The following is a 14,794-nucleotide window of genomic DNA, read 5'->3' on the forward strand; positions in this document are numbered from 1 at the left end:
TTTTGTAATGTGTAACAAAATGAGAGAGAAGAAAAAAAGTTAGTGGTTAAGTGTCCGGAGAAAGATGAAAAAAAGAAGGAGGAGAAGATGAGAGAGAACAATATTCCAAAAAACGTAGTCTAATGAAGAAGCAGAAAAGAGAAGATTAAAGAAGAAAAACCCCCAAAAATAAAGAAGAAAAAAAATGAAACAAACAAATCCTTTGACGAGATAACGATGAGATGAAAATTCAAATGCCAAAATAAGCTTTACTTGATTTTTTCTTGATTAACAACAACAAACACACACACACTGTTTCTTTGTTCTGTTTAACACTTTCATCAACGAAAGTTAGAAGAATATTAAACAAACACACACACGACTATTAGGTTAGTAGGTTTAAGAGCATGAAAAAGGGAGAAAGTGTGAGCAAATGGCGAGGAAAACAACACACACATTAACATTAAAGATGCATACACATAAAAGTTTAATCGATAAGTAAATTAATTGAGCGTAAGTTTAGACTAATATTAAATGAGAGGATAAAAGCTATAGAAAACTTTATTTTTTATTAAGGAAAATCAATTTTTAGTCCTTAAGGGAGGTTAGATTTAGGAAGGAAGAAAGTATAACTTATACATATTTAAGTTTAAGAAAGTAAAGAAAATAAAGGTAAATTTAAAAGTGAAGAGGAAAATATCTATATACTAAAAAGAGAGAGAAAGAGAGAGGGAGCGTGTAAGTAATGTAACTGTAGCGAACTCACTCATAAACACTCACACACACAGGTTGGAACCTCTAAACTATTCATATTCACATTTACAGAAAAATACATTCATACAACCTGCATCAGAGTAAAGAAAAAAACGAAAGAGGAGAAAACAGTTCAACGGAATACGTTCAAGTATGACTTATATAGTTACAAACAAACTAAACTAATTTTCGCCACAACAATAGAGAAAAAAACGTACCATATTTTTGTCCCCATTTTTAAGTGTTCCCACAGACAAAACAAAACAGGCAGTCGGATACCTCGAAAAACGGAAAAGAAAAAAATAATAATCGTGAAACTAGTTAAAATATACATGTTTTAGTTACAAACACACACAAAAAAGGTTTGACTTGTGCGGTGTTTTACAAACAATCGTTCCTCGCACTTTCGGCGCAGACTAATTAAAACCTTCGCAACTCTCTCTTCCGCACAAACGTGCGGGGCAAATTCGGATCAGCTTTGTATCTTTTTCTCCAAGCACTTTAAAAAGATATTCAAGTTGGTGTGTTTTAAATATACAGCAGCAAATGCACTTGTTTCCACTTTCTTGTGCTAAACTGTCAACTGTTTCTTTTTTGTTAGGTTTATTTCGTTCCTTTTCGATATTTGTTTTTGCTCAACTTTTAGGTTTCGTAAAAAAAAAGTTGTAAAGCGTGTTCTTTTTGAAAAATCTAGTTTCTATTTTGTTTATCTTAGATTTTTTTTTTGTTTTAGTGCGTAAAATGAGTACTGTAAGGTTTAATTTGTTATTATTTTTCCAAATCAAATTGCAAGAAATAATGGAATAATGTGCAAATAAATAGCGTCGGTAAATGGTTCATTCATAAAACGGAAAATAAATTTCAATTGGTTTGTCATCTTTATTTTTATTTTCATTGTTTCAATTTCGGTTTCAATAATTATATTCTGGAATTTTTAAAGTAGATAAATTTATACTTTAAGCGGTTCAATGACCACAAATCACTCACTCATCGCCGAGTGAATCGCTAGAATCATCAGGCCGCAATCAACCGAGAGCTACCATGATTCGCAAGCAGCCAACGAATTGGCAGATCGCTTCATACAGCGATTCAAGTTCCTCGTAAGCTGCTTGGCCTACTCCGTTTTTGGCGGTGACGCTCACACAAGAACATGCTCAGAGAGGAGAGAACAAAAAATCAGTGCGGCGCTCACACGCAGAAAAATATGTTGTACGATCAGCCTGTACGAGGCTTGATTCAACAAAATGTCTCAATTACACAAAAATCTTTTGAAAAAGTTGCTTTGACGTTTAGCGTTGATTCGACATAAATGTTGATGTTCTCAACAAAACGTTTTGTCTTGCGTTTTGTTGATTCAAATATGCCTTACTTTTCTGCGTGAACTAGCCGTCAATTTGAGTTTTTTTCAGTGCAAGTTTGCTTTTAAAGACTGGGTTGCTAGGTCAAAATACCAAAAAAATATCTGGAAAATCTGGCAGACGGAGAAATTTAACAATTATGAATAACGGTGGGGAGGAAGGTCCCCACCACCACGAATTCAACAAAAAAATCAAAAGAAGAAAAAATAAAGAAGAAAACTAATTAATCACAAAAATTAAAACAATTTGTTTTCTGTAAAACACAATAACATTTTAAAATTGCAGCTCTTTAAAAACAAAATAATTGCTTTTATGTTTTGAATTTTGTTAGTGAAAGTGTATTTAAATTTTGAAAGGATTTTATTTGTTTTTAATGACCATTATTAACTATTATTATCTGAATTATTGCAGAACCAAAACGTATCTAAACAAATTGACATATAACTAAGCACATGACACAATTTTTTTAGGTTGTTTACACATTTTGATTGAGTATTTTGGTCAAAAAAAAAAAACTTTTTATGTTATTCTCGAATGACGTAACGGTCAATTTTACATCGCCAAAATCAACAGTACTGCTTCTATTTGATTGTTTTAAAAATAAATTTTTTCGACATTGTTTTGGAGTTTGACGCTTATCTTATGATATTTTTCGGAATTGCTGCAAAAAAATTGTATTCAACTCGTTGCAAAACTTGATTTTTTCAGCACTCTTCGTATTTATCCAACTCGGGAAACCTAGTTGAAAAAAATACCGATTCTTGCTGCTTTTGTTTTTTTTTCTTTTTGCAACTGCATAAATTTTATTTTAAATTGCTAAAAAAAAACTGAAAAGTGTATTAATTAAAGCTATTTTACCTCTAACCTTGATTTTAACTGAATAATTTTTGTTTTTCATCCAGATTAAATTTATTCGATAGAAGTTTGTGAAAGTATCATTTTCTATTTGGTTTTCTTTCTCATAACCAGTGCTTTTTGACTTTGTGGTAGGTAACACGACAATCAGAATTTGACGTTCTACTTTTGTTCGTTTCACACACAAACAAATGAGTGCTACACAAAGCCACTGTTATTGAATTTCCTCTAGAAATACATTCGCTCAGAGAACGGTCGTTTGACATTCTACCGAGATTCCGAGCATCTCTCCCATGATCGCCATCAAATGATTTCTGACACCATGCAGCAAACACAAGGAAGAGAGAGAGAGAGAGGAAAAACGAGAGAAAGAGCACGTTGTCTCGTTCGGGCGGCTGCTTGAGTGGTGCTCATTTTTCGTTCGTTTCGTCTTTGTGTTTACGTTCGCCGACCGTCGCCAAGCTATCCGATCGTGATAAGCGCTGTGTGGCAGCGATCAAATTTAGTTTTCGGAAGTTCAGTGACAGATCCTTTTTTAAGCATTGCTCATAACTTTTCTTTTGAAAAAATCAGTTTCTATTGTTTTTATAAATGTTAAAATCTTTATTTACATTATAAAATTTGTCCTTATTTTTTTGTTTATATTTTCTAAAAAGAATTTTGATTTTATATTATCATTAAGTCTCTGAAATAATTGAACTGTTTTTGTTCTAAACTTTATTTTAATTTCGAGCTTATTTTTCAAACTTCTTCCTATAAAAACTTCTTTAGTTAGAAAACCTTCCTAAACTGTGGCCCGCCCAAAAGTCGCTGGCCGGAAGCACTTCTCCACCTATCCCAGCAGAAGAAACAACATTGTTCCTTTAATTTAATATATCGTAATTTCAATGAAATCCACAACCGTTTTCTGCACATTCTGCTGAGAGTTGGTGGGATGCCACCTTCTAACCGTCGACTTTTGAAGCCGCCAACAAACGTTTCAATTTGCTCATCCTTATGTTTCTAGTTTCGAGTTTTTCGAATACTTTTAAAACTGTTAGCATTACTTACGCAGAGATTTGCCTAAATCATTGAGTAGCGAAGGAAAATATTTTTTTAAGCTAAAACAAAAACACCGCATTCAAAGAATCAAAAAAACGCATGAAGACAAACGGTTTTTAGTTTCGTTCGAAAGACAGAGAGAGCAGGCGAACGACGCTCCTGGAGCGCACAGAAAAAGAGAGAAATCGCATGTTAGGCTAACATTCTCATCCCCTCACTCACTCAACACACACACACTCACCGATGATCGAACATCGCAAAAAAGGAAAGTAATTATCATTTCATTTGGAAGTAAAAACGGAAATAAAACAAAAACTCTCAGCAAGTGTAGTGAAAAGATTCGAAACCTTTGAGACGGTAGGCTAATTTTAGGCAAATTTTTGGTACATTTGGACATATAATGGTGTAAAAAACGAAGATTTCCCAGAAAAAAAAGAAACTAAAAAATCGCAAAAAAAAAAATCAACATTTAGACCATATGTTTGTGTCAATCCAAATTGACTATAAAAAAAATCTAGAGGTAACGCAAAGAGGTAAAATAATCGTAAGAAACCGCGCAGAAATGTTGAACGCATTGGCTAGCTTTAGTTCAGTTTTTACTTTGGCGAAAAACTAATGAAAAAAAGAATTAAAAAAAAACTTGTGGAGTGGAACGGAAAAGTGTGTGTAAAAGCAAGGAAGAAGGTAACGTAATGAGAAAAGTGTGGTAAGAAAAAGGTTGGAATCCTAACTAGAGGGCATAGATGTAAAAGTGGTATATTTTAAGTATATGCAGGACAACACAAAAAAAAATGGTACATTATGGAAAACTTTATTCTAACAGCTACAGAAGAAAAAAACATTAAATTAAAAAAGAGTAAAAAAACAAGAAGAGAATTAAACCGGAAACACTGTGTTCAATTTACGACTCTGAATTCATACATTGATATTGATCAGCTTTACTTTTTATTGTAACAGAAATAAAATAAAAGAAAATGCAAAATATATTACAGAAAAAAAATCAATTTCGTTTTATTTACACACAATTTCGTTTCGATCACAGTCTTAAACACCTAAACTTGTCTCGCAACATTCGCCTCACTTTTCGACCTTGGGATGCTTCCGCGAGTGGTCGAACGCACGGTACAGCTGCACGATCTGCGTCCCCGCCACAAACACGTTCACCGCAAAAAGCGTCCAGTTTTTCGGAATAATCACCAGCGAGTAGCGGGACCACACCAGCCCGGTCGCGGCCAGCGAACCTGCCTGCGACACCGACAGCTGATCCGCAGGTCGTCGAAGGTCACTCAGTCCGGCCAGCACCAGGCCCCACTTGAACATCGGAGCCCAGAAAAACACCGTCTTCGGTCCAGCCGGATGGTTCCACAACGGTCGCAGCATGCCCGGAACGAGCGGATCCGCCGCGGCCACCAATCCGTTGTAGATTTTGGACATTTCGTTTCGTTCGCTCGACCCTGACTTTTCTAGAACTAAGCAAAACACACCACCAATCACCTCCGCTCGCGATTACGTTATGAATGTGGCAACGGTTGTTGGTGATGATGACGCCCCGGGTGCAAATCGATGAACTTGAGCTGATCAGCGGACCGACAGACATGGGGTGCATGCACCGCGAAGGGGTGGCATTTATTTGCGCCATACCGTATAGAATAGTCGTCACGTTTCTGGCGCGGTGCCAGCGCGCGGGGAATTGCGTTTGAAAATGCTATTATGCATTGGGGAAGAGGTAGGTATAGTTTCCGTTTTTACCCTTCCGCTCTTGGGTTCTGGCGCGGATGACGAGTTCCAGATTTAACCTTTAATTTATTAATAGTTTGAAATATCTGAAACACTTCTTTGTTTGCAATTTATTATGTCTATGAGTTTTGTGTTATTCTTACTGCCTGATAAAGAACAGGCTTGAATTGGATTGGTCGCATTAAAACGTTTTAAATCAGTATTCTTGTATGCGCTTATCGTTCTAATCGCGATTTACATAACACTTATTACGAAATATCACTTTCGTTGCGCACGAGCACTATGTGCTTGCAGGGAGAAAATGTAACGTTCTTGGTTTGTTTGGTTTATGATGTTAATTATTTAGCTCCAAAAAGGAATTACTTTATGTCGATGTCGTTACATCGTATCAAAAAGTGACCAAAGACAAGCTTGTAGGATATTTATTTCTATTATAGTCTAGTCTCGATTATCCGGAGGTTTCCATGGGACTTCGGATAATCGAATCATGAACAAACTTTTTTTTCGTAATTTCTTACTTTTAACATCAAATTAAAATTATGTGATTTAATTTTATTCAACTTTGAATGGTTGATTGCCTCAAGAATTACAAAATACATTTTATCAATATTTCATTTAAAAATTCTAAATCACTTAAGAGTAGTTTAGGAGTCAGCAAAAATAAGAAGAAAAAAAAAACATTTTTTCCGTGATTCGATTATCCAAAGTGAATTTTTTCCAAGTGCTTCGATATTCAAGTCTGGATTGTGTATTTTATTTTATTTTAAGGTTTTAAAGTGAAATTGGGAAGGGAGTGCTCGATTTTTTTTTGGTGTTTCACGAAAAATGCAGAATGGCACGTCTCTTCTAAAAAACGTTACTCTACCCTCTTTATATCCCATTTGCACGGTTAATTATAGCCGGTTATAACCGTTTTTAAAACCTTAACTGTCAAAGTTGTATGAGTTTTAACCGTTTTAACTTTGTTTGCATTTTAAAACTGGCTATTAGTAGCTCGTGCGAAAATGCGCATTCTTTTCGTGTTTTCTTATATATAGTCCTAAGTCCTTAATGTCTTCAATTCTCAAATTCTGAAAATGTAATTTCATATTTTCTTTAAGTCTTAAATTCTTAAAATTTTCGATAATTTCAAAAACTTTAATATTCTCAAATTCTTATAGAAGTTAATTTTTAATCCTTTTTTAATACTCAAATATAAAATAAATAAATAAATATCTTAAATTCCTATAATTTTAAATATTTTTTTTAATTCCATAATTCCTAAATATATAAATTGTTAAATTCCTAAATGCCTAAATTATTTTATTTTTTTTATATTCTTGAAAGCCTCTATTTTTGCCGTCATCTCAAATTATATTTCAGTTCAAATTTGTGCGATTCATAAGCAAAATCGAGTGTCCGGAATTCGAAGCAAAAGTGTCCGGATTTCGAATCAGTTTTTATCAGTATCCGGGATTCGAAGCACAACAAGTCATTTTAATTTTAGAATTATGATGAAAAATGGATAGAAAATACATACTTTGCATGCATTCTTTTAAAATTCACGCGATTGTCAACGCTCTATATAAAAATAGTTTTTTTTTGTATGGTTAATTGTCCACGAAGGAGGATTCCGAGATATGATTTTTGAAAATAAAATCTGGGTCCGCGCGCAAGAACGGCAAGATGACGAAAACGGGATAAAAAAAATCGAATTTTTCACTAAAACTGCGATAATTCTAAAATTTCAGCGATGACCTATAGAATTTGAGTACCAAAAGTTGCGTATTTCAATTGCGAAAATTGAAAATAAAAAATCAAATAAATCAGGGTGACCACTCAAACCTCATTTTCAAATTCCCGACTTTTCCCGACTTTTTCCAGACTCTTCCAGAAAGTTTAAATAATATGCATTTCTCATCTGATTTTCAAACAAATAACTCTCTATAAGAAAAGTCAATATAAACCACAGATTTTTTTTTAAATTCAACTATTGGCAATTTTTGTAAACACAGAAACTCAACAACAAAGTAAAAAAAAAACTTGAAAAATCTAAATTCATTATCATGATTCAGAGTAGAAACACAATTAGTCTTTAAAAAATAATCGAAAGTTTAACAATACTTATAACTTCCACGTATTTTTTTAAATTGGCAAACGTATAGTATTTGATACTTCGATTCAACTGGAAATGGCAAAAAGTTAAAGATAACTGAATTTAAAAAAGTATTCCTGTTTTTTTAAAACTTCGTCGTAATTTTAAATCAAAGAACGATTAAAACATAATTGCTGTTATTATTCTTTTAAAGAATTTAGAAAAATATCAAGGAATTCTTTAAAAAATGTTTTTGTTGTTCCCTTTTTAATTTTGTAATTTTTGATATTTATTTTTTTATCAATTTTTAATTTATCTAGTGGTCAGTATTCAACTGTTTTTTTTTTTCAATGAAATTCAGTTTCTCTCCGTTTCTCTCGAAGTTACACGCCGTGCGGCATTTCAGAATGTGCCGCAGACACTGTTGTCAGCGATTTTCTGCACTTTTGGTGCAATAAAAAACATTCCCGGCAACAATGCCATGCAATTCGAAGAAGAAGATCAACAAAAACAAAACGCACAGTATGGGATTTGACAGCGCGCATTTGCCGAAAGTGCGGCGCGTCGTTTCGAGGCTGGTATGGCTGGTATGCCGCGTGTCATTTTCGGGAATACGCGCAATATGATTTTATGCTCTCCAACTTATTTTAAGCAAAATGTTTGAAGAGACACATTTTTTGAACAATTTTGCAATAACCCAAAATTTCTGGGATTAATTATATGCAATTTCAGTATTTGCTTCATGTTTTCAAAACATAAAAAAGTTTTTAAATTCTGGATTTAGTTCGATATTTAAGTTTTCCGAAAACTGAAAATCAAGCTTTATCTATAGTAAGTAATTTATCCATACTCACCAAAAAGGTTCAAGGGCAACATTTGGAAAAAAATATTTGAAATTATTAAATGAATCAAGTTAAACAATTAAAAATATTTAATAAAAAAACCATTGCCAAAATCAAGTTGGAATCTGTTTTCAAATATTTAATCTATGTGACAAAGTGAAATAGAATCATAACTCTAAGCTGGCCATTAGGCTCTATTTTTATATTATTATTTCATTAACTATACCTCTTGTTTGATATACAACAATCAATAGAGATAATTTGATTCTTAAAAAATATTATGAAGATCTGTGAATATTTATTAAGATTTAGAATGTCTTAAACAGCTTTTCCATACTCAAATATATTGAAATAGTTAAAAGAACCTTAAATTTAAAGTGAGTTACTAAAGAAGAATTTAATTTGAAAATTGTACAATATTACAAAATTATTCAAGAGTTAAAACATAATTTTCAAACAAGTATGCTTGGAATTCCCGACTTTTCGACAAAAAATCATAAATTGTGATCACCCAGCATATGACTATATGAGTTACGAAAGGTCCATTCTTGGAAAGAAGTAGGGGAGAGTGGGGAGACTTGATCCTCGGGGTCACTTGATCCCAAGCCTGTATCTCTTCAGCATGTGGGTAAAAAATAGCTTTATTCTAATAAAATGTGCAAAATTGACTCAAACTTATTTTAGGAAACAAAGAAAAAAAAATTGGATTGAGTTACACACATTTTTTTTTAAAAGTGCTGCAAAAAAGCTCCAAGAGATCTTTTTTCTCTGTTTTGGTATATAGAAAACACTTAAAATTTATTCAAAAAAATATTATTATACTATACTTAGTTAGGTTATTCATTGCTCAGTTTCAGTTGAAAACGCTTCTTAGAAGCTGTAATCTTACCTTAATTTGTTATTTATTTGGACACCAACAGGCTCGGGCCCCAATGGTGTTTTACCTTACAAACTAATACATAAATTAACGTCTAAAGAACAACAAGAATTTCCTTTTGATAACATCACGAGACAAGTTAAAATCGAACAAAGAAGCGACAAAATTAAACGCCCGGTGTAGCCCTGTCAGTGCACTGTACATTGCATAATTTGTTTGACGGATAGGGACACGTAGGAATGGGGAGTTCCGAAAAGTCCGAATGGGGGCGAAAATGTTCAATCCACGGAGAATGGCCGGACACTGCACTCTCGAGGTCAAAACGTCGGCAACTGTAACTGTAACTGAACGTCAAAGTGCTGATATGCCAACTTTAGGTGCTCGATGGAATCGCATGCTATTTTTCGTTATATACACGAACAAAACTATGGGAATGCAAGAAGATGTGGAATGCGGAATGTAATTCAAAGTATTTCTCATTATTTCCAACAATAAAATCACACGTTCCTTTATTACGGTCACACATAATACACTATTGTATATCTGTTTTTATTTCTAATACTTTTTTATATAATTACTCGCGACAAGTCAGTTTTGAAGGGATAAAAATATGTTTCAAGGTGTTGCCTCGGGGCATGCTCACCTGTTTTATAGACGCCTTACACTTTATATTATGCTTAGCTTAGCGATAGTCATGACGAAATGTTAAATACCGTGTGTATAATTTTTGCGTACCAATTTTGTCTGCTCTGCATGGTACCGTTTTTTAGATTCTTGTTTGAGAAAACATTTAAAAAATAATGAATGCTGCTTGTAAAATATACTGAAAGAGTTGCGTTGCTCACTATTGCTAAATCATATACGATCGTATAAAGAAAAAAATATCAGAAAATAAGTTTAAGGAACCACCACTTTTTGCAAAAGCTTTACGGATCCAAATTCTCCGTCGACATTTTCGGCATCTTGCTGGGCGGCGCCGCCACCAGGTCCGCAATCGACGAAAACTCCATGCGCTTCTTGTACGGGGGCAAAATCTGCTGCTGCGAAGCGGACGCCACCGGTGGCGTTGAGGGCGGTGGGATCGATGGCTCGGGCGTTTGGGGCGTCTTGCGGGACAGGTCCGCTACTCCGCCGCCGGATCCTCCTCCTCCTCCCAGGGGGGAAGAGGCTGCGAGGGGGACGCTGGAGACGGCCAGGTCGACGGCGCTAAAGTTGTATTTTGAGGAGCCGGTGAGGGATGGGGAGTCGCGGTTGGCGGATTTTGTTGGGGTTGAGCGGGCTCCGGGGGAGGCCACTATTGGGGGTGGGGTTTCGATCTTGGACGAGGATGAGGTGGAGGAGGAGGATGATTTGGGGGGTTTCATCATCATGCTGTTGAAGGCTTCCTGCTGGAGTTTGAGCAGGGAGGCTGACGGGGCGAGATACATGTTGTTGGCTTCGAGGGTGGCTTTTGCGAGCGGGTCGGGGATTTCGAACTTGTCCGACTGGAAGAGGGCGGACATTTCCGGGAGTTTGGCGGCGGAAAAGTTCGGGAACATGGACAGATAGTCGAGGCTTTGCTTGGCGGCGGCGGCCGCGGCTGCTGCGGCGTTTGTCGAAGTTGTGCTCGAGGTGGAAGAAGTGGTTGCGGCGGAGCTGACGCCGCCGAAGAGCATGCTCAGGTCTGGGGCGCCCTTGCCCTGGCCGTAGAGCAGGGCGTTCATGTCGGCGGCGCTGGTTCCGCCGACGGCCGACGTGAAGAGACTGTTCAGCATGTCGGCGGGGTTGGAGGTGGCATTGGATTGGTTCGCCGAGTTGCCACCCTTGTTTTTGCCGGATTTGCCACCGGATTTCTCGTTGGTTGATCGTTGAACCGGTTCGAACAGTGCCGATAGGTTGCTCGCGGAAAGATACGGGTTCATGGCCGCGGCGGCAGCTGCTGCAGCAGCAGCGTTAGCGTTGTCCCGTTCACGTTGCTCACGCTCACGCTCGCGTTCCCTTTCGCGCTCTTCCTTGGCGGCCGCATTCTTGCTGGCCTTGCTGGAACCCTCGCCGGCGCCGGTGTTCGTGCCGGACGTTCCCTGCATAAACAGTGCAAAGTCCAGCGTGTTGTTGGACAGGGATTGCGCCTTCAGCAGTACTTGGATGTCGTCCAGATTTCCCGAGTTGAGAATCTGTTGGATTTCCGGGACCTTTTGCGACTGCTCCGCCAGCAGATTGATGTCAGCTGCCGTCGGCATTGGAGGAAGATACGAATCGGTGGAGAAGATTGTACGCAATTTTGTGATCAGATCGCTGGCCGAGTCCTTCTTGTTGCCGCCGGATTGGCCACCGCTTCCTCCGGAGTTGTTGTTACTGTTGTTGTTGTTGCCACTGTTATTGTTACCTCCGGAATTTCCGCCCTTCGACGAGGGCTTCTTGATGATCGAGATTTCGCTGCCCAAACAGCCGAGCGCTTGGGCCTGCTGCATCAGCATCTGCGAGTACTCTGGGGACTTCATCAGGTCGGCCAGCTTGCCCTGGTCGAACTTGCTGGTAAAGTCAGCGTAATCCATCAGCTGCTGCTGCTGTTGTTGCTGCTGAAGCAGCTGTTGTTGCGCTTGCTGAAGTTGCTGCTGCTGCTGTTGAGCCTGTTGGGCGGCCTTCGAGCGAGACTTGCCCGAGGAGCGACTCGAGCCGGATTTGCCACCACCTCCAGTGCCACTACCCGAACCAGCTTGCCCAGTCAACCCGGTCATCCCGGCCAACGGATTGGCGTACTGCGACTGCATCAACAAGCTCAAGTTGCCCTTCTCCAGCTGTTGCATGAACTCCTTCATGTTCGGAATCGGTGGCAGTCCGGTTGAACTAGCGACTGCGGCCGCAGCCGCAGCAGCAGCTGCCGCCGACGCTGAAGACGCAGACGATGCTGAAGGTGCCGTACTGGATGACATCGTCGCCGAGCTGGTCGTAATGGTCGATGTCTGGCCGGACTTGCCCGATGAGGACGAGCCAATACTTCGATTGAGACTGTGCAGCAGCGTTTCGTTAATTTGCGTGTTGGAGATTCCGGAAGCGGCGGCCACCTGGGCAAGGGCATTCAGCGCGGACAACCCGTACTCGTCGCGCTTGGTGTTTTGGAAGAGAGAGGCGTAGTCTTGGGAGAGCAGGTTCGACGGGATTGAGGTTCCGAGCGAGGCGAACGTGGCCGCGTACAGATCGTGAATGTTGGACACGTTGCCGGCGCCCATGTTGCCGATCAGGGAGCTCAGGGTGGGACTGTTACGATTTCCGGCTCCACCGCCCCCGAGAATGTCCCCGATGGACAGTTTGACCGGACTCGGCGCTGGCGAGTTGCGCGTGCGGCTGCGACATGAAGAAGTGTCCGACTTGGCGGGCGATGGACTCGCCCGGACGGGGATTTCAAACTTGGCCGGACTGGCCGAGTTCGATGGAATGGTTATCGGGCTGTCCCGCGGGGACGAAGTGTTGGTGGTAATCGACCCACCATGATTGTTCTGGTTACCCGCCGGAGGCGGATTCGTCGCCGGCAGTACAAGCGCGCTTGAAAGCGGCGACGGAGTCATGTTCAGCCCCGAAGGACGCTTCAGCTGAGCCTGCAGGCTCGAAACCCCCAGCGAAAGTGCCTTATTATCATCGTCCTTCAACGAAATCACGTCCGAATCGCCCATCTCCGAAACCCCATCGAAATCTTCATCATTCTTGGCCTCGGTCGTAACACTACCTTCGTCAGTCCCAGTAAGATTGACCACCATCGGGGCCGAAATTGGTTCCGGCAGCTTCGGTGCCACCGGAGGTGGCGGCGGTGGCGGATCCGGAATCACAATAATTTCCTCCGGATCCAACCCGAGCAACTCACGAATCCAGTTCCAAAAGTGCCCGGACCGCGAGTCCAGCGGCAACTTGGGCGTCAACGTCTTCTTCAGCTTGTCGATGAAGGTCACCTCGTTCTTGTAAACCGCCTGGAAGTTGATCAGCTCCCGGTTGAACTGTTTGTAATAGTCGACCGTGAGCATCATCTCCTCCTTGATCTCCTCCGACAGGGTTTCGTCCGGCACGAGCGAGTACGACATCAGCATCGGTCGGCCGTACTCGGCGGGACGGTTCTCCGGCGGTGGAAGCACCCAGAACGACAGGATGCTGGACTCGAGCGCGTTGGTGGCGTCGTTGTACGGGGCTGCGGGAATATAATCGTTGTTATTAGTCGGCATGTCGATTAAAAATCATAACAAAAAATCATAACACTGTCCTTAATTTTGTATGGGTTCACAGTTTTTCAAAAGTGGCCACGTAGTTTATGGATAAAAGTTCAGTATGGAGCTCGGAAGGAACCCGGTCAAGAAAAGTTACGAATTGACAGTATTTTTGTGCTTGGGATTAATTTGAAAAATAAAAAGAATAAACCAAAAATAAGAAAAATCATTTTTAAAGTCTAAAAAAAATAAAATTGGACATAACAAAAAATATTTTATTTGAAATGAAATTTACGCAAAAAATTCAAATATTCAATATTTTAGGCTTTTAAATTTCATGTTAAAATCACAAAAAAAATGATTTATCAATCTTTTAAATTTTTGTATTTTTATTTTTTTAAATGTTGAACTTATTAATTTTAGATTTCTTCAAAAATAGTCAGAACTGTTAATTTTTTTAACTTTATGATGTGTTTCTTAATCCGAATTTGTAAAAAAAATAATCTCTTTGCCAATAAATGCCAACGCGATTTTTTTTAATGACTTTTCGATCTGGTACTTAATTCTGAGCACAAAAAGCACAAAAGCTGGTTATTTCGGTTGAAATTAACCGAAATCGGATGTTTTCAGATTTCCGATTGTTCAGTAGTTGAAAAATTGGTAAAGGGCTTTGAACTTGATCGAAATAATTTTCATGCGAAAACTGAAAATTTCAAGGTTTTCGAGGATTTTTCAGTAGATTAGACGTTTCCATTAAAAATTTTAAGATTTTGAAAAGGAGGCGAAATAAACTTTGAAACATATTTGAAACTGCTTAAGTTTCAACGTACTTTTTGTGTGACCCTTAATCTACTCTAAAGTGATTTAAATTTTTAAATCCAAGAGGCGGCTAAAATGGCGATGATGAAATATTTGAAAAATGCATTTTTCAATTTTATAGGCAATCAACTATTCAAATTTGACTAAAATGGGGACGCAGAGCTCGAATTAAGTGTTAAAAGTAAGAAAAAAAAATACGAATTTTCTTTTGCTTTGATTCAATTATCCGAAGTCCCATACAAACCTTCGGATAATCGAACTTCGGATAATCTAAACTTCGGCTAATC

General features: G+C 38.6%; 2 protein-coding genes across 2 annotated transcripts in view; both read right to left on the reverse strand.

Annotated features, from left to right (window-relative positions):
- Positions 1 to 3,013: 3,013 nt before the first annotated feature.
- On the reverse strand, positions 3,014 to 5,533 carry LOC120414099 (mitochondrial pyruvate carrier 2-like). The gene has a single exon (XM_039575122.2). It carries the CDS (start codon positions 5,418 to 5,420, stop codon positions 5,064 to 5,066), a length of 357 nt encoding a protein of 118 aa, XP_039431056.1. The 5' UTR covers positions 5,421 to 5,533; the 3' UTR covers positions 3,014 to 5,063.
- Positions 5,534 to 10,024: 4,491 nt separating this feature from the next.
- Positions 10,025 to 14,794, reverse strand: part of LOC120414062 (MPN domain-containing protein CG4751) — a 37,920-nt gene continuing 33,150 nt past the window's right edge. Inside the window, exon 6 of the mRNA XM_039575083.2 lies at positions 10,025 to 13,672. Coding sequence (XP_039431017.1) covers positions 10,443 to 13,672 — 3,230 coding nt within the window. The 3' untranslated portion in view covers positions 10,025 to 10,442. The remainder of the gene's footprint in view (positions 13,673 to 14,794) is intronic.

The sequence above is a fragment of the Culex pipiens genome, chromosome 2 (genome assembly GCF_016801865.2).
Source record: "Culex pipiens pallens isolate TS chromosome 2, TS_CPP_V2, whole genome shotgun sequence".
Classification (NCBI taxonomy): Eukaryota; Metazoa; Arthropoda; class Insecta; order Diptera; family Culicidae; genus Culex; species Culex pipiens.